The sequence below is a fragment of the Tetrao urogallus genome (assembly GCF_951394365.1).
Source record: "Tetrao urogallus genome assembly, chromosome: 15".
NCBI lineage: Eukaryota > Metazoa > Chordata > Aves > Galliformes > Phasianidae > Tetrao > Tetrao urogallus.
Window position 1 is genome coordinate 11,910,852 of NC_136828.1, and position 19,860 is coordinate 11,930,711.

A 19,860-nucleotide genomic window follows, 5' to 3' on the forward strand; every position below is an offset into this window, starting at 1 on the left:
AGTCTCAGCTGATAAGAGTTGAAAAACTCTTTTCACCTTTCCGTGCCTGCTTTCCTCTTCATAAAATACAGCAGCGTCTCCTTAACAGCTCTCTAAAACACTGCACAATGCACCTAAGTGATGTCTTATCAGGAGAGCATGCAATTACTGAAACACTCGTTACACAGCCCCACCACTCACAGGCAATGAGTTTCTATAGCAACCAAATCCATTTCCACAATAACAAGGTAAGCTACCTGTCAATTTAATGAGGGCTTCTGCATGCAGCTCCACATCTAGAGCACTGAGCAGACAATTCTGAATGGTTCAAACAGCAGCAGTTACTTTCCTTCAGTGTGTGTCTCAGAGCACAGGGTGGGCTCTCTGCATTTTCATAACTTTTGAGTCAGAGGAATGCAACAATTAACTTCAACTCATTACCTCCCTGAACACATTCGAACACCCATGGGCCCAACTATTTGATTGCTGATTTACAATCAACATGTGTTCCAAGGAACGCTACAGAAGAGCCAGTAATCGAAATGAGCCATGTCAAAAATGACAGAATTACAGAAGGAAGAGCCCTTAATTGCTGGTCAGGGCTTCTTGTCAGCTTCCAAAGCTTCCATGTCAAGGTGTTTTGTTGCCGTGTTTTTTTTTTTAATCATTATTTCCTCATTGATGATCCACACTTCAGAGAAGAACATCAGGAGGACTTAAAATTAGCCTTACACTACTTCACTTTGAAAACGGCCAGTAGCTTATTAAAAATCCACTGCAGGGAGGTATGAGAAAACTCTTCAATTCTTCATAAAATGATTGAGAAGACAGCTCTTCACAACTACAGGGTTTATGTAATAAAGATAATGGGTATTAAAAACATCTCGTCATTAATGGCAATGCTGAAGTTCTGCACTGTTTTTGGCAGAAAGTACTTTCTCCAGTCCAAATGAAAGATGAGCCTGCTAAGCACTGTAGATTTAAGTTTATCTTATAATAATGTACATACTGATTATGAATGAACAAATTCAGAAACCAGAAACTAAAACAGACTTCAGGGAAAAAATTCTGTTAGCACAAGAACGACCAATTGACACTTCAGCTCAATAGCATTACTGAACAATAACTTTGAAGAGTCTTCCTGATGAAGGGAAGGAGTGCCAGCTGAGATTTGGGTGTTTCTGATCACAGCAAGCTCACCTAAGGACAAAGAAAAGCGACTGGTAGAACTGCTGACCCTTAGCTTCAGACAGCTGAGCAGGGGCACCCAATGCAAGAAGAATACTTGCTGCCTTCCACTTCAGATCCATCAGATAAAGCACCATGTTAAGCGAGCTGAGGCACCCATGGGCTGACATTAGTCCTGGAAAGGGGACAGGTAAACATTCTCATTCTCCTCTAGTCCTCAAAGGAAAAGCAGCAGGCCAGCAGTGTCTGTCACTGCTCTGTTAATATACAGAAAATCATTTCTGCTCGTAGATACAAATACTGAAAAGTTGCTCCACCAACTTTAAGTGCACTTTCCCCCACTAAACAGGGAGAGCTTCAGAAATGAAGTCACATATGTAAGATGGAGCCTAAGGCATATATATAAACACTACTTCTCAGACAGTTTTCAAATTCGCTAGCAAGTGAGACTATTCCAGGAGTTCCCAAGGCTCATATCAGTTTCCAAATGGTGTAAGAAACCAATTTATTTCCTAGTCACTCCATTAATCTTGGCAAATTAACCTGCTAATTATAATGAGTTGTAGTATCACTAAAAACACAAAAAGCAAAACCACAGCAACACACAGAAACAGAATAGCCACAAGAAACAGAGAAAATACAATCCAAAGCAACTGTGAAGCAAATACAGCTAACGTTCATATTAATCTGGGTATATTTGATCACTTAGGGAAAGATTCCCTATGAACAACACATAGCCAGACTGGTTTTAGTATTAGTCTGCATTTATTTCCATATTCAGCTCTTTGAGGGAGACATCCTTTCGCAATCTGAAAGGAGGAGGATATAGCCCACTGTAGTGCTGCTTCAGCACACTAAAACGCATCATACGAAAAATGGATCTGTTGACTTTTCCCCAAACAAAGTGAACATCTGTCCATGCACTCGGGACATAAAAAGAGTCCTGAAACAGAAACATTGTGTGTAAGAGATGCGCGCTGATGGATCTCACTTCACTGGCAGGAAGTCAAAAATGCCAGTTGGGAAGGACTGCACAGGAGTCAGGAAGTAAATACTGGTGTTAGTGGATCTTAAAAGAAAAATGAACCCTAAAAAAAAGAATAAAAATTTAAAAGCAGTGCCTTTTCAGTATCTCACTGCAGCAGGCAGCAAGACTTAAAGGCACTACAGTGTGGCAGAATGGAGAAAATCTGGTGCATCCACCCTTCCAGAGTGCAAGAATATGGATTAAAAATTCCAAAATTGATGTAGACTTTCTGAAAATGAACAAACCTCTTTTCAGCACAAGTTACGGTGGTGCTGCAAAAAGGAAGAAAGAGATGAGTCAGTTGCCGTGCTTTTTACAAACAGCCCTATCACAGATGTTAGCTGGTGAAAGGCTACAAAGTACATGCTTCACCTGTTCTTAAACCGATATTTAAATCCAGAAACTAGGCAGTTTCTCCCCCTCCCCCTTCCATAAAAAATCTCTCATACATGGAACATAAATAAGCTAGATTCAAATAAATCTCTAAATACGAAGTCCACTAATTTCTCCTATAGGTACAAGAGTTATACTGCTCCACATTTTACACTGACTCCTTAGATACCCAGGGGCTACAGAGCTGTACAGAGACAGCTGCAGAAGGCATGTTTCCAGCCTCCCCTTCCTTCAGGGAAGTCCTCAACAACAGAAAACCTGGATTACATTCCTGTGTCAGACCAGTAAACTTTCTTCTCCCTCCTGAGTACAACAATTTAAAACTCCTTAAAGAGAAAACATTTCCTACAGGAGCTGCTAGAACTAGCATCTGTTTTCAACACACAAGGATACAATATGAATTCATGAAGTAGAACCTGGAAAATCATTGGATTAAATAAAAGTTTCAGCATCAAGCAGCGACAGTCAGACAAGAGAAAGTGCTGCTGCCAGATTTCTAACCATTTCTGGAAAATTATAGCTTTAACATGGATATTTAAACACCTACTCAGTTATGTTACAGTTAATTCAGTGTTTAATCTAAAGCATATTATTTAAGCCCCCACCCAACATCACCTAGCATGAAATTCTTACAGGAAGCAAATTTTGAAATCTTATATTAGAGTTCTGTCAGTAGGACAAATTGAAGAGCTTGCAATGAACTCTGTTTAAAAGCTGACCCTAATTATCACAGCAGTGATTACTCTGGTTAAGAAAAAAAAAAAAAAAAAAAGACAGTATTCCACTCAGCTCTTAAATCTGCTCAGCTCATAAATCTGACTGTATTTAAGAAAGCCTGTTTGTTCACTTCAGCCACATAAACAAACCAACTCAGAACAGCACATGCGTTCACACAACAAGCAGACAACAACCTTCTGAAACAAATTAATTTATAGTGGCAGTGAAGTGAAGTTTCTTCTTTTCTGAAAGCTTTCTTACCACAGTTTATTAGATTACTCTGGTTCTGCAAGGGTAATAATTTCTTCATTGATAAAAAATTCAACAGTCTCCTCCTCCCAGTCATCAACATTGCTGTCCAGCTCATCCGTGTCTACCCCTGGAATGGAGAAAGGATTAACACAGTGCCTCAAACACAGCAATGACAGAATGATTCTATGCTCATTCAAAGAACAGTTCTTAAAATAGCACTGAAATAAGAGGTATTTGATGCTTTAAATCACAACAAGGACATGCTAATCTAGCTGTTCCTGCTCCAGCAGGGGGATTGGACTAGATGATTATTCGAGGTCCCTTCCAATCCCTGACATTCTGTGCAGTGTCATTAAATGACAAACAAGGCATTGCTGTCTCCCACCACAGAGTTTTTTGAGGACTTCTCTGGTTATACATAACATCCAAATCTATTATGCCAAGGTCAAACCAATGCTTGCCTTGAAGCAGAAAGAAGCTATGTGAAGCACAGGCAGCCAAGCCTGGCAGCCACCACTTTCAGTTTTCTCCCATGCGAAAATTCATTGTGATTTAAGAAAACAAAAATGAAGGACAAAACCTTCAGAAAGGGTTTGTCAGAAAAACAATAGAGAGAAAAAGAAAACAAGTTCCCAGAACAGTTGTCACTTGCTAAGAAGTGGTCGCTATCTAACATCAAGTCTTCACAAGCACTGCTCACCTCCTCGAAGCTCCAGGCGCTCGTTCCTCTGCTCCATGTACAGCTCTTGTGCCATCTTGCGGTACTTCCTGAATTCTTCCATCATCGTACGTCTCCTTTCCACCAGCTCCTACAGAGGCAAGCAGCAGCTGTTAACTCTCATAATAACAGCATGGAAAGCTTCTCTTCAATCCTTTCTACTGACTTAAAACCTTTTATGTAACGTAAAATTGTTTCAGTAAGGGTTTGTTTTGTTTTCCTGTTATTAAAGGCTTTTTTTATTAGTTTAAAGAGTGTCTAGTACCACACTAAGAATCCCAAACTTCCAATGCTTCTGCTTACTGAACTATCACCATTGCCTCTCCAGATTCATTACCACTTAACCTGACAGTTGTGTGGCATCTGTGTGTGCTACCCATAGGAAGCAAGTCTAAGCACCTGGATTAACGTGATCACAGATGTTCATTATAAAAGAAATCTAACATACATAACCATTACAACATCATACAGCTTAAAAGAGCTTCATTTATGTTTCATTATGTTTTATTTATTCTATTTCAAAAGTTGTCTTACTTTTGAAGCTTTAGACTGGCTCAGGCGATCCTTCTGCTCAAATATCTTTGAGTACTTCTTCAGATCCTTCTTAATTTGCTGTAAAACAGAATTTTATTTCAAGTAAGGTTGAAGTCAGACTAGCAATCACAATCGTTACATTCTAATAGGAATTACTCTGGCAGTTTTGAGCAGGCTTAATGTATTTAAAAACTGCTTTTCTAAGCAATTCCCCTCCACTATGATTTTATTTGTTCTTCCTGGCTTACAGATAACAACATCTCTGTAAGCATTCAATTACAGAAGTCTGGACAGTAAATTCAGTTATGTTTCACTTCGTATCCTTTCACAATACCACAGCTGTAAGCACAACTGGTTACAGTTTCTATTCCAAACATAAAGAACAGTTAATATTTATCAGTCACTCCCACAAGTGAGGTCCACTACGGCAATACGGTTTTTCAAAAGCTCAGGGAGAAAGGCAATTCTACAGCTCTAACAGTTCAAGCCTCATTCTCAAGAAAAGAAAGAATTTCTGGCTTGTATATATATATATATATGTGTATATATATATATATATATATATATGTATATATGTACACACACGCGCACACACACACACACCAAACCCATGTCCAACAGGATTGAGTGGAACACGCTACCTTGATCTGATCCTCACTGAGCAAGGTGGCTGGTCGTGGTCTCCACAGAAGCTGACAGAACCTGTCCTTATTGTTTTTCTGAAGCAGACGTCCTTGGAAGGTCCATAACCAATATGCATTGTCCACCTGCAAGAGTGGTGTAACATCTCATCAAGGCAAGCCGTAACTTAACACTCTCATTCTCACTATGTATCTTTTAAGGATTTTTCATTTGTACGTAATAAAAGTAGCATCATTAGTCAAGGAAAAGGACATGCTCTTTTTGTTAGCATCTTCTTTGCACAAGCCAAATTCATCAGCAAAATAGAGTTCAATTGTTCCACTGAAGCCTTGCATGAAGTTATATTCTGGATGCTCAAAGTTTACGATAGCAGACCTTGCTTAATTTTAAAGTCTCGCATTCTCTGTCTGCACAGAAGATGATTACAGCACAGGGGCTGGAACCATGTGAAAGTAGTAACAAATGCAGTTATTCTTCTTATTCTATGCAGACCACACAGATGACATCAAGCTCCAGTAGCTAAAGATACATTAAGAGATATAATGAAAATCCAGAAAAAGGACATTCGCTTTAGAACTGCAAACAGCTCAGCCAGAACTAGTTTTCAGCAATCTGCAAAGCATACAGCCCAAATAAACACTGATATTTACAAATTAATGTGCAAAACTACAGTGCAGGTTGTAAGTATAGGATAAGTGACAGGTGTCCACTTTCTCTTCATAACCAATAGCTGTTGCCAACATCTCCAGAAGGGGAAGGATGAGTGCTCTGGTACCTTATGGCTCCACCAAGACACAGAAGTCACGATGTATCTGCCTGTAGGATCCCATTCCACATCTGAAGCTGTATAGTGTTCAGCAATATTCATCATGGTGCAATCAGATGTATCAACAAATGCTAAGGCACCGTTCATGCTGCAAAGATAAAAGTGACAGTCTTAACACTAGCATAGCTCATTTTTTTAAATAGGTTTCACATTTTTTCAGCAAGCAGCCAAGACTCAGCACAATAACTTGCATCTGTGGTTAAAATTTAATTAAATATAACCAAAAATCAACATAAGAACAAAAAACTTCCATTAGTATGTTCAAGGACCTTTAACCCATTTTACATTCATTCCTTAAGTCACGATAAAAACACATTAAGTCAAGTTACAGGTGAAGTTTAACAACAGTATGCCAAGACACTTAAGAAATGAAGATAAGTTCAGAAATACAAATAGATTTCTCAGATGAGCAGCATCACTTGTCTGAAACACACAAAGCCAAATACTGCCCAGCTGGTTAATAGAAGTCTTCACTTAGTCTAACGTGAAGCTCTTCTGATATATATAAGCAGTGTGTACACACATACACGTGTATATAAATAACAGGGCTCTGTTGTAAGAGCATTCTAAGAGTGCTGCCCATAAGAAGGCACAAGGCTATGGCAACAACCCATTACAGGAGTCCATGGATTAGTTCAGCAATTAAACACCAGAGTGTTTCTAAATATCCACTCAGCTGTTGAAAAAATTATTCTTCGTTTTACGTGGCAGAAATACCAAGTCAAGGTTAGTGTTTCATGATAGAGCTTGGTCCTTTGCATCTTTGTCTTCCCTTTGTTTCTACAAAGCCTTCTCAAGGTTCTACTAATGCAACTGGACAGGGTTTCAATAAAGCAATGAAAGCCCTTGTGAGCTTTAATAATGTCAAGTACCGAATAGATTCAAGCTGTCAGATTACCAGAGGTCCAAAGTAACTTCTTCCCTCCAGAGACTCTCAAAGTAGTAAGATTTTTTTGCCCATTTAAATATCAAAACTTTGATTTAAAACATTTGTGGAGATAGCAAATACTTCCTGATGAGATCATCTAGCCCTTTTTTCCTCCTTTAAAAGCAGCATGGTATTCAGTAATCCGTGCAATGCCCACCTTCTGAGGCCAGCCAACACTACAAATTGACCTTGAGGACTCCAGAATATCGTGTTTGCCTGCTGTTTGTCAAACGTCTCTGGAAAGAAAGGAGGAATTCAGAAAAATAGTTACAATCCAATCAATCCCATTGGTTAGATCATTAGCAGTAAATACACCCATTACTCAAAAGACATATCTGAACTCAGCAATGAAGTCTACAACAGTCCTTAGCTGCAGGCTTCTGAAGACAACACCCAGTAGTACAAAAACATCCAAAGTCAGCAGAAGAAGGGAGATCAGAAGATCCAATGCCCATCTTGAAAAAATTTTACCTAGTCAGTTAAGTCTGTGTTATTGCCTTGCACAAGCATCCCAAGACCACATAATTGTTCCAGCTTGTAAGCCTTGTGTTCTCAGACACTGGCCTGATTTCAAGTGGAAACAGTTTAGCTGTCACCAAAAACCTAGGTTTCTCAAATACATCAGGTATAGCACCTACTGCCACACTGCCACAACCAGTCACAGTTTGAGTTTGCTGCACACAAAATGCTTACCATCTGCATTTCACTTATCTTTCCTGTTACTTACTGATGAGTTCTATCTTCCCATTGTTTTTAACGTGGTAAAAGGAAACTGAAATTCGTGGAGTTTCTCCATGCAACACAGCAAACTTGCTTCCATTTGGTTCCCAAGCAAAGGCTATGATGCTTTCTGCAAAAAAATAAATAAAGAGAGGTCAAAACTATGTAAAAAACAAAGAAACCTATAATAAAGAGCTTCAGTTACAAGAAGTTATCAAAGAAAACCAAGTTGTTGAAAACGGAATCCAGAAGTTAAACTCTGCCATAAATAAAACCTGCTTTTAAAAAACAAAGGCTGCTAAGGCAAGTGCAGGACCCTGGGGAAGTGTTCTGATAGACCCAATAGCTCCAAAGTCTCTCACACTAAAAGAGTGTTTTCAGATAGTCAGACCTTCATCTTTGCAAGCGTTTTCAATCCCGTCATTAAGTTCGCTACAAGCATGAACAGCACTGAAAGCACTGCCTTCCCACATCACATGAGAAGCCTTGCAACATGAATACCATAGTTCCCATCAGGAGCAAGTGCCCTCATTATCATCAACAAATGTTACATGTTGATGGGAACCACGTAAGGCACCACATCTGCCAAAAGAAAAGGCTACGTAGAACAGTTAAGCATCAGAACGTTGGAATTACCTTTCATTTCCACCACATCCACAGGCACCTGTTTCTCTCTCATTCGGAATATTTCAAAGTTGGTCACTACTCCCTGCAAGGGCCAACATCAGCTCATTAATCAGTACAGAAGCAACAGACCAGGCAACACCAGGCATAGAAGGATGGCTACAAGACTGGTCCAAGACAACTCAGGATGACAGTCAAAGCTCAAGATTTTTTTCTTAGTAAACAGTGCATCCTCATTACTGAGCTACTCTAAATCCTTTTGTTCTGTTAAAGAATAACAGAAGGATTGGATACAGTATTTTCTTTCAGACTTGAATTAGGCTGAAGTAGATAAAACATGGTAAATTCTGCAGCATAGCCTATGGCTTCAACACCTGATTTCACAGAGAGCAGGGAAAGAGACCTAGCACTCACTCATTTAAAAAAAAACAAAGCAACACACTAATTAACTCCACCGTATCAGTAAATTCAAAGCAAATCCTGGATGCAAACATCCAGGACATCTGGCTCTCCACATACTTCAAACTCAGCAGTCAAAGCTATTTTTATTTTTCCACTGTAGAATTTAAACTAGCTATGTTGAAAGACAATATTGAAAGAAAATGAAGCGTCAGCATGAAAGGAACCAAGTTTTATGAACACAATCACAGCCTACCCACCTGTGTGCCTTTGGGAGTCCTGTCTACCTTCACACACAGGTAATCACCATTCTTCTGCCAGTGTAGTTTACAATCTACAACATTGAACAAATTCCGCACACGGATCTCTTGTCTGGCAGGCAGTTGCATTAAGGTCACTCTTGCTGGGATGTCTTTGTCCTCAGGCACCCAGAAAGCAATTATGTTACCACCTGGAGACCATGAGAAATCTCTACAGGAATGAAGTCAGACATATTCCACTTTAATTTTCAGTTAGAGATGCTGCAAGCAGAAATGATTTTCTGTGTTCTGAATGCTGCAGACAAGTATATCAACTCTCAGTAAAAAGGCACATACAGATGAGCAACTCAAGAGTTTCTAACCTTACACACAGCATGTTTTTAATTGCCATTTAAACCTGCTGTATCACCAGTGTTATCAAAACAGTCAGATTCATTTAAGAGAAGGGTAGCATAAACCCAGACAATGTATGAAACATGATTAAACCAATGAGCAACTTTCCCTCTATGAAATTACAGAGAAGACAATCCTCCTGCACCTGAGTACACTGGATTTTATAGCTGTTTTTTCCAAAAGGCCCCTCAAAAACTCACAGGAATTAGCATCTACTGTGCAGGCATGCACAGAGCCAAACTAGTTCCTTGCCAGTAGGCAGCACAGAGTGCACAGCACACCAGTCTTAAAAGATGTTACATAAACTGCATACCAGTCTTGTTTGGTAGATGAGGAACCAGGATGCCACGTTAGAACTACATTACTACAAAGATTCCTAAGTACAGACTGACGTACACAGCTAACAGCCTAAGTGAAAGCTTTCTGCTTTTTTCTTTTTTGGCAGTTTGTCTAAAATTAACACTTCAGTATCAGGCTATTTGCTCTAATCAGTATGAAATTCACTTCACTAAATGAAGTCCTAGACATAAAGACAAAACAGAGCAGTTACTTTTAGAAAGGGAAACACTCACCTTATCCCATTGATTTTCAAGCTTTTTTTGTCCAACAATCCCATAGACTAAAAGAAGAGAAAGCTGTCAACTTTCAAGTAACATTCTTACACATACATTAAGAGTAGAAGGCTTATGTCTAAGAGCATAAACCAGGAAATTTTGGACAGAGATCCTCTATCCCCTATATTAACATAAGTATGCCACAGTAACCAATAAGACTAATTCTATGTAATGATTTTTTAATGAGTAGCAGCCCATGCTATAATAAAAACATAAAACAGACTAGATTGTGCTGCAATTTATTATGTCTTTTGGGTATTCTGCAAACACCTGCCACCAAGGCCTGGATGGCATCGCATAACTTTGATTCTGTTAACTACTACATTGAGCTCTCCAGGCTTTCTAGAAGCACAGCAAGAACACTGCAGCACCGCTGTCAGGCTCAGCTAGTTTTTTGATCCAGGAAAAATCAAGAGATGAGCAAATGGATTTCTTCCCTTTTAAGCTGTAGAGTGCATTATTAAAACATAACTTTAAAACATATACCACGTGAAATGCTGACACTGTAAAGCAATAAACATTGCACAGAAACAAAACAACATCTTACAGGTGTTTCATAGATGCTGAGGGTATCTGAAGTCATTCGAGCGAAGAATTTCCCATCATGACTCCATCTAAGAAAATAAAAAAAGAAAACCAGGTGAGAGTTGCCTGCTCGTCAAACAAAGTCTAGGGCTGCTTGCTCTCTAACACTGCTTTGCAACCTACTTAAAAATAGGCCAGTGAGCTGAGTTTTCACAGTGGAATCCTCGTTTCTTCTGCCCAGTCAGAATATCCCAGATGATAATAGCCTGAGGGTCATCCTGTGTGTCCATCAAAGGGCTGAAGGTCACTAAATATCTACAAAGGAAATAATCAATTTTACTAATAAGATTTGATTTAATACATGAGTACAAGCAGGCTTTCATCCAAATAATATTAAAATACAATGCACTTTTAAGCAGCACTTCCTCTAACAGGATGTTCTAGAGATGAAAGAAAAGCTTCCAAGGCATGGTAATTCCTAGCATCCCTTCAGCTGAAAAGTCTCTAGATTTACATGCAAGTTTTCTTGTACCAATCTTACAAGGGAAATTTCCCCAGATACCTTGTTACCTACTATGTCATTTTGTGACCATCACTGACTTCAAATCAAATACAAATCCATAACCTGTGCCAACCAGAAATACACGTATGCCAGACATCTCCATTTAAAGATAAATAATCTCTTTCAAGTACAAAGAACAAATGTTACTGCTTCCAAGTATCTTACTTGATAACTAGCAAAGATGCATCTCAGTCCCAGAATGATTTAGAAATGATTCCCTAAAGAACTTTTAAATGCGAAAGAAAGCTTAAAGTATAAATTTCAATACTACAGATGTGAAAGATGCTTCTCAGCTAAATTTTCTCAGAGAATCTGAAGTCTAACACTACAGACCATCCCCATCTAACCAAAGAGAAAAAAATACCATTCCCTCAGATAATAATGACTGCAACAAAGCCTGCCAATTCAGGTTTGTAGAACAGTAAGCTCCAGGCTGCCTTAAATGTATTCCCTGAAGTCAAAGCAAAGTTTAACAGTTTCAGTTATCCTGAAAAGGGTCTGCCTATGAAAAGCAACACTTCCAAAGGCAGAGGAGAACTAAAAACCTCAGTCACACAAGATCTGACAACGCAGCAGAACGCACGCGCTTCACTTCTGATCTCTTTGCCCAAACCAATGTCACCCTCCATACCTCTCACAGGGCGAGAAGTCAATAAGCTGTACTCCCTGGTGACTAAACCTTTGAATCTGCTTGAACTTCTCTCCACCCCAAAGGGCGATGCCCCTCTGGTGGAACGTAGCCAGATAGGTACCCTTGGGAGACCAACGTACGTAGGTTTCTGTCCACCGCTGCAAAAAAAATAATTAAAAAATAATTAAAAGTGTATATAAAACAATCAAACTTCGTGCTCAATAACTGAAGGAGAAAAACTCCACATGTGGCCAGTAACATCATATTTCACAAATCCACTTGCTCAGTGAAGATCTCGGAATGAGCGATGTTCACACACAATTCATAGCACTCGTTCATTCTTCACTTGAGATTGTTTCACCTTTGTCACGGAGTTGACCAGATCAATCCATGTCCGTGACAGGGGCGACAGGCCTCTGCCCTCCCCCCCCCACCCCAGTCCCACAAAAATGGGAAGGAAGGAAGGAAGGGAGGAAAAGAGCAGTGGCAACAATCTATGGAGGAAAACTTATTTTACTATAATATTGGAATACAAGATAACACAATATATACAATTTAATTGAAATTGAGATTAATAAATCAGACAAGATGAGAGAGAGAGAGAGTTCCCGGAACCGAGTCAAACCTGAAAAGCTTGGAACGGCCAGGAAAGCACCTCCAGCACCCACTGCAAGGCAGCAAGAGAGCGCCCCCCCCACCCAGAAGGGCCAGATCCCGTGACTGCTGTAACGTACAGGGATAGGTACTTGGAATTGGGGCAGTGACACTTCAATGCCCCGTACACTACATGATGTTTTGATGTGGAATACTGAAACCCAAAAACAAAAAACAAAAACAAAAAAAAACATAGAACCATGACAACCTTACTGAGCTGCAGAAGTATTTACCAGGGACAGTAACAACCAGTGTTGAGTAACAATTGCAACAACCCAGCAGCTTCAGATTCTTTCATGGACTGCAGCTCTGGCGAGAACATCTGCCTTCTCAGGAAGCTGAGACTCCTCACACTTCTAACAACACTACATCAGATAGGTACCAGCAACACAGATCATGGCCAGTGCTACCCATGGTGTTGAGCACAACTGCTCTCCACCCCAGAGGCAGTTTCTTTCAACTGTAACACGTAATGGTTGTTAGAGAAAGAAAATGTTTCCGGGCACCTGCAGTTCTTAGCAGGTCAGCTGGCTTATAGCAGGCATGCACACTAACTTCCCCATTTATATGGTATTACCAAACCAGCTGGTCTTCTTCAGCACCTCTGCGGTGAGCACAAAGGGAAAAAATGACCAGAAGCCACATGCTTAAGTACATACTCAGCACCAACAAACAGTATTCCTCAAACTCTGACTATGCATTTTCACTCACATCTTCCTGAATCACTTACAGTGTACAAATGGTGTACATATAATGTACTAATAAGCATCACGGACAGGTTAAATTAAAAGAAAAGGAAGACAGACTTAAAGGAAGTTAACTCCACATTTGTTTTACCTATGCAGCTAAGCCTAATTCTAAAGGACAATTTTACTGCTCACTTTCTAAAGGAAGGAAAGAGAGAAAAAGTACTTCAGCAGGGGAAGATTTGCTTTTTTTTTTTTTAAACTACAAGCCTGAAGTGTTACAAAAAGAACACAAGTGACAGTGTATCTGCAATACACAGCACTTCCATGACACTCACTGCTCTGTCCTCAATTTGAACAGGCTCCTTGATATCATTCCAAAAAATGGAGGTCCGGTCTCCTGACTCAAAGATCACACTGTACTGATCTCTACAATCAGGATCTTCCAACCAGTAACGAAGATTCCCCTAAGAAAAACAAAAGATCATCAGCAAATCAAAGACAGGAAGACAAGCAAATTGCTATCCATATGGCAGGTGGAAGTTTGTCTCCGCATAGCATGCACCATTGGTGTTCTATCATTCTATCATATCTATCAAATAAGTTACTGAAGTGAAATTACATAATCCAGACCCAGTGGTTATTTGAGGCTGTAATGCTATAATGGGATGATAATAGCAGGGTGGCAAAGTCTTTGGCTACAGTGAGAATGAGCCCAAATACAGCAGCCACCAATACAGAAATGAAGGAAAAGATCTGCTTTCCTTTGGAATGCCTCAGGTAGGCAACACCTCCAGCAAAAGATATCCTCACCTCCACTGCCATCCCTTAAATGAGATCTGAGAAGGGGAGGATCCTGTCTCCATCCCTTCCAGTCACTCAGGTCACTGCTTGAACCTGAGCTCCCCTGGGTGGGCCTTGCCTTTCTACCAGGTGCTCAATCACTGCTGCAGGCCATGATTTAGCATTTCCACTACAGAGGCTAACAGTACACATCATAAAAAGGTGGACCTTCAAGGTAGTTCAATAACATTTAACACATTTCGCCCTAAGTAACACAAGGTTTTGTTTGTTTTAGAGGTTTTTTTGTTGTTGCCATTTGGGGTTTTACTTATTCAACTATCCCTTCCTCCAGAGTGCATTTCACAAAGCTAGTGGTAACCAGGCACAGTTTAAGTTGCCCTCAAACATTTAAAAATATAATAAGATGCTTTCAAAATTCTATTTTTAAATAGGTTGCATCAGGTCACTGTTTATCCTACGTTTCTAGGTGGAACTTCAAGCAGAACCACTAATGTGAGAACAAAGGAACTGGAGTATGCAATCAGCACTGTCCCTGTCATTAACTGCATAATTTGTCAGTATTCACTTTTCAAAAAACCCTTACCAAATCTTTAAAAGGCTGTTTCTCAGGGATTTCCCACTCGTCACTGATTGTCATATACCTGAAAGAACAGTTGGAGTGGTTATACTTAGTGTAGGTGCTCTTGATTTGAATCCAGAAGACTATAAACTTGTGATAGTTGTACTCACTTGTCAAAGTCTGTGAAAAGATTGACTCTGAAAGTGTGCTGCTTATCCAGTTTGTATCCATCTGCATTCTTCACAGCATCCACTGCATGAGATGGAGACATGTACTCCAGAAAGATGTACCTACAATGCAGGAATACAAGAATGTAAGAGGATGTTCACTGGTCACTACATAAAAGAATGAATACGTTAAAAACAAAGTATGATGTTAATGATGGGTAAGTAAGAGCAGTGTTTCAAACCTAACCCCCAGCAGGTGCTATCATGACTTACCCTTTTGTCTTCCCATCTGCTTCTGGATAAAATTCATTTATAATTTTACCAAACTTGGAAAATATTTTGTGGATGACATTCTTGAGTTTCTCAAGTCGGTCTGGTCCAACCTGGGGAACATTATCCACTACGATCACTGAATCAATTCCATCTGCTTCCTGTGGCTGGTCTTTCAGCACATCGCCAAGTAATTCTGCAAACAAGAAGCAAGAATGAAGCACTGGCCTATATCACAAAAGAGAAAAACTGAAGGATAAAAATAACTAGAGATAATAAGAGAAGGGAAAGACCTGAAATTCAGGAAACTGGTTCAGTAACATTTAAGAAATCTGGTGGTCAGTGCAGCCTTCATCAGAGAAACTAAGTGAATACAAGGTTCCCCACCAGCACTTGTTTGTTGAGATACGACAGTCCTCCATTTCTTGACAAGCTTCGAGGAATTAACTCCTGAAATCTTTCTTAATGAAATGCATTGGAGACATCAACAGTCCTCCTATTAGCTCGTTTCAGGAGCTGGAATTGGCTCAAGAAGCTCTCAAAACCAACAGAGCAGAACACGGTAAGAATCACTACCCAGTGACAGGTAGACTTACCAAATCATAACCACGCAACTGACAGATCTAACACCCAAATCATAACCACATGACTTTGACAGATCTAACACGTACCTCCCTTCCTTCCACACTACAACAGCTTTAGCACAATTCTAAACCACCTTCCATTTCAGAAGCTCTGCATGTATTAGTATCACTGTAATTATGGCAGAGAACTCAAGCTCATTCAAAACCTTTAATTAAACAAAATTAAGGCGTCTTAAGACACCACGAACCACATTAAGCTAGCAACTAATGAATACAAGCACATCTTTTGTTACCCTGTATATTCTTCAATCATACCAAACCCCCCTCGCCTACCATTTTACACATTGAGTACTTGCTGGTGGAATGGTTTGTTCAGTGCTGTCAGCTTCATCTTCTTCTTACCAGAGTAAAATTGCCAAGATCTTGCAACACAGTTGAAATCATACCAGCAAAGAAGGAAGAACGTTCAGAATGACCGTAACCCAGCAGTTGTGGTTTTAATATCACACCAAGATTAAAGCAGCTGAAAGGCACACCATACATCCCCTTTGTCACACACAAAAACCATGCTCAATTAGCCTCAAGCAGCAGGCTTCACAACACAGTTTACCTGTGGAATTTTCTACACATCTTACTTTAAGCCGCATCTCAAGTCAATTCCATTTAATTATTTTGTATCTACAAACTTAACCCCATTGGTAACACTGAATTTAAACACATTTGGGTTGCTCTCCCCTCAATTTTTTTCTACAAAGATGAAGGCTAACCCAGTTTGAGCCAAAGACTCAGAAGAAAGGAGATAGCTGCAAATAAGTTGATTTCTAAGTACCTATCGTACCTCAGAGCATATTAAGATATATTGCCATTACCCAGCCAGCTAACAACACACATACACTGAAGCTGTGGACATGTAACCACCTGCCTGATAGCTAAGAGATGGGCAGGGAAGCATCTGTTATGCCTACAAAAACTCCAAGGACCAAAAGAAGGACTTTCAAAGGCTGCTATTATAGGAAAACAGTATCATTTTCTAGTTCTAGAATTCCTCACGTCTTTCATTTTCCCTGCATAAAATGCATAACATGGAAGCACGCCCCACAAAGAACAGCAAGAATAATTCCATAAAATATCACGAAAAAAGAGATAATTCTTAGGCTTCAATAACCACTTCTTCATAGCCACTCCCCACGAAAGGCTATAAAAGAAAGGAATGCTTGTTTAGCTGAGCACAGAAGTAGACAACATTCTATACCAAGTCAGAACTGCAACAGGTCAAACACATACCTACACTGTGTAACTCCTCTACCTCAAACTCAAAACTATGAACAAAGGAACCTTCAAAGGGCAGGCAGCTGGTTCAGCCAGCTCTTTTCCCACAGGCCAGAAGAGAGGGGTGTGGTGGGTACACAGCTATCTTCAGCTGGCAGAATTTTAAGGACCTCTCTCATTATCTGAACTAAAACCTCATCGCACCCGAGCGATGATCTGACACATTCTTTCTGTGGAAGATGGAACAGCCGTTCTGCTGTGCCAACACCACTCTGGAAAAAAAAACCAAACCAACACCAGTCAAAGTAACACCTGAGATGACCCAATCTTAAAGCCAGTCTGACTCAAAATTGGTACTGAACATGTAATTCTTATCATAAACACTGAAATAGCTTTGAATCAGTGACACTGATGGCCTGGAATTGATTCTCCTGTAGAGTTATCAGGGTAAAGCAAAAGGACAAAGGTAGCCCAAGAAGTAGCACAGGTAGATGGAAAACCAGACCAGCAGGAGTGACTAAACTTAAACACTGTAATTCAGCCACTAACGCTGTATTATTCACACAGATGAAGAGTTAGCCAAATTAACCCTAAAGAATAAAACACAAGACGACAGAAAACGTTCCCAGGCTCTATCTACACACTGACATGAACCTGATAATCCCCAATGTAGACAAAGCATCCAAAGCGAACACTTCACCAGACAACAAGAATCCAGCGATAAACTTGCAGACACTTTTGCCAACGTGTCTCTAAGATACGCACATGTTCAAAGTGCTATACAGACTGCTAAGAATAACATGCTTTTTTAATTCAAAATACTTCTCCGCTTATTTATTAAGCTAAACATAGAACTGGAACACAAGAAAGCACAATTATCACCTGTGTTCCACCACCGATCCAAACCACCTGCTGACTTAGGAAGCAGCGCCTGCTTTAAGATGCATTTTTCCGGTTCTGATACGTGTGACTATTACAGAGCCTACAGCAGCATTTACGTCAGACTGGCACAACAGACAAGTGGCTTTGCTACTCAAGAATTGGCACGGTTGATCTCGAAAGATTTGTCCGAAACCGCTGAAATACTGAAGCACCATTAGCGCCCTTACACCAGAGACTGCTGCTGCCACAACGCCTTACAGGGCCAGACGACGGCTGGGTCACAGCACGACAGTCACCGTGCAGTTTTTCTCTGAGGTCCCAAGTTGCTGCACACCACAACTCACCGCCACGTTTCAGGAGGGCAGCGCGGGACGCGGCCCGCACGGACACGGCGCGGCCTCCCCGTGCTCCCGCAGCGCCCGGCCCAGCCCGGCCCGCCGCCCCCCGCCCGCACCTTCGTCGCTGATGTCGTCCACGAAACCCTCGGGATCGCTGAAGGAAAGCTCGTCCTCGGGCTCGGCGGGCGCAGCCTCCCCGTCCTCCCGCGGCTCGCAGGGCTCGGCCGGCGGCTCGCTCTCGGCCTCCTCCGGCGGCGGCTCGGCCTCGGGCCCGGTTTGAGGCTCAGCCCGCTCGGGGCTCTCCCGGCCGGACGCCGGCCGAGGGGAGGGCGGCTGAGGCGGCTGCGGCTCGACGGGTGGCTCCGAGGCGGCGGGCGGCGGCTCAAGGGGACCCTCGGAGCCGCCCTGTTCCTCCGGCCCTTCTCTCTCGTCCTCCTTCAGTTGCTGCTCAGGCGGCGGCTCGGGCGGCGCTCCGTCGGGCCGCTCGGGCTCCTCGGCCGGGCCCTGGGGGCCGGGCGGCGAGGGGCTGTCCTCGGTGCCCTGCATGGGGGTCGGTGCGGGGCCCCGGCGGCCGCGCGTTCCCAGCTCGAGGGCGACGGGAAAAGGAGCGGGGGAGGGGCGAGGAGGCTCCTACGGCCGGGCCATGTGCGCCAGGCCCCGCGAGCCGCCGCTACCAACGGGCCGGAAGGCGGGGGGGAAGCGGCCCCGCCCCGACGGAGCTTTCGTCCGCCGCCGCCGCCGCCGCTTCCTCCCCGCTCTGCCCCGCAGCAATCGCCACCTCCTTCGCCGCTCACTCCCCCTCGCTCGGCCGGCAGCGCCGTCCGTCCTTTCCTGGCGCTCACGGCTGCAGCTCCCCCCGCTCCGCCGCTCCGTGGTTGAGCCCAACATGGCGGCTCCGGCCCGTTCGCTGAGGTGGGGTTGGGCCGAACCATTTCGCGGGAGACCAAAAGCTGAACGCGTCTCGGTGCTTAACAGGAAAGGCGACGGCAGAACCCTCCGCTCAGTGCCGATGCCTCAGACCGTCCCCGCGTCCAGCACCAGCCAGGAGCCGACGGCACAGCGCAGCGAAACTTGCCGCCTTCCCCCCCCTCGGAACTCCCGCCATGGGCCCGCCCGAAGGCGGTGGGGCGAGCGCGGGCTCTACCAAAGCTTCTGAGGGGGTAGGGGGTGCGGTGCTGATCCCAGCGCCCCGCCATCGCATCGCCCGGCGTGGGGATGGGCCGGTGCTGAGGGAGTTGAGCGGGGCTGTGAGCTGGGAACGGGCTGTGAGTGCACGGCCGGCTCAGAGAGCTGAGCTCTGTGTTCGTTAAACCATGATTTTCTACCGAGGAGACTTCAGGCTGATGCAGAAATGTGTGTATGTTCAGCGTGTGCCGATGTATCCAAACTGACGCAGAGAACCTGCAGCTTTTCTTTGGTGCCATCAGGTTTAAGGGATGGCTTTAGAGGAAAAAGGATCAGAGCAGTTCTTGAGGAAGAATTAATCTCCGTTTGAGCTCCTGATCCTGCTGCTGTGTGTCGCTGCACTGTATTTCAAGCCATCGAACACTGAGGTGCAGACTGGCAGCATAGCAGTGTCGTGAGGAGATCGGGCGCTGCGGTTCGCATTTCGAGTCCGGATCGTATCTTACAGCGCAGCCGCTTTCAAACTTCGATGAAAGTGAAAAAGAAAAGAAAGGAAAAAAAGAAAAAAAAAAAGCTAGGAAAAACTAGTT

At 42.5% G+C, this 19,860-nt stretch overlaps 1 protein-coding gene across 1 annotated transcript; it reads right to left on the reverse strand.

Moving 5' to 3' along the window:
* Positions 1-2,330: 2,330 nt before the first annotated feature.
* Positions 2,331-18,691, reverse strand: EIF3B (eukaryotic translation initiation factor 3 subunit B; the record flags this gene model as incomplete). Its single annotated transcript, XM_079542884.1, has 19 exons — positions 2,331-2,466; positions 3,566-3,683; positions 4,257-4,365; positions 4,809-4,886; positions 5,450-5,575; positions 6,226-6,364; positions 7,362-7,440; positions 7,932-8,054; positions 8,561-8,633; positions 9,208-9,418; positions 10,173-10,219; positions 10,762-10,828; positions 10,923-11,054; positions 11,933-12,090; positions 13,611-13,739; positions 14,660-14,717; positions 14,806-14,925; positions 15,076-15,268; positions 18,262-18,691. The coding sequence occupies 18 exons, from the start codon at positions 18,689-18,691 to the stop codon at positions 3,580-3,582; spliced, it is 2,376 nt and encodes a 791-aa protein (XP_079399010.1). The 3' UTR covers positions 2,331-2,466; positions 3,566-3,579.
* Between the last annotated feature and the right edge of the window lie 1,169 nt (positions 18,692-19,860).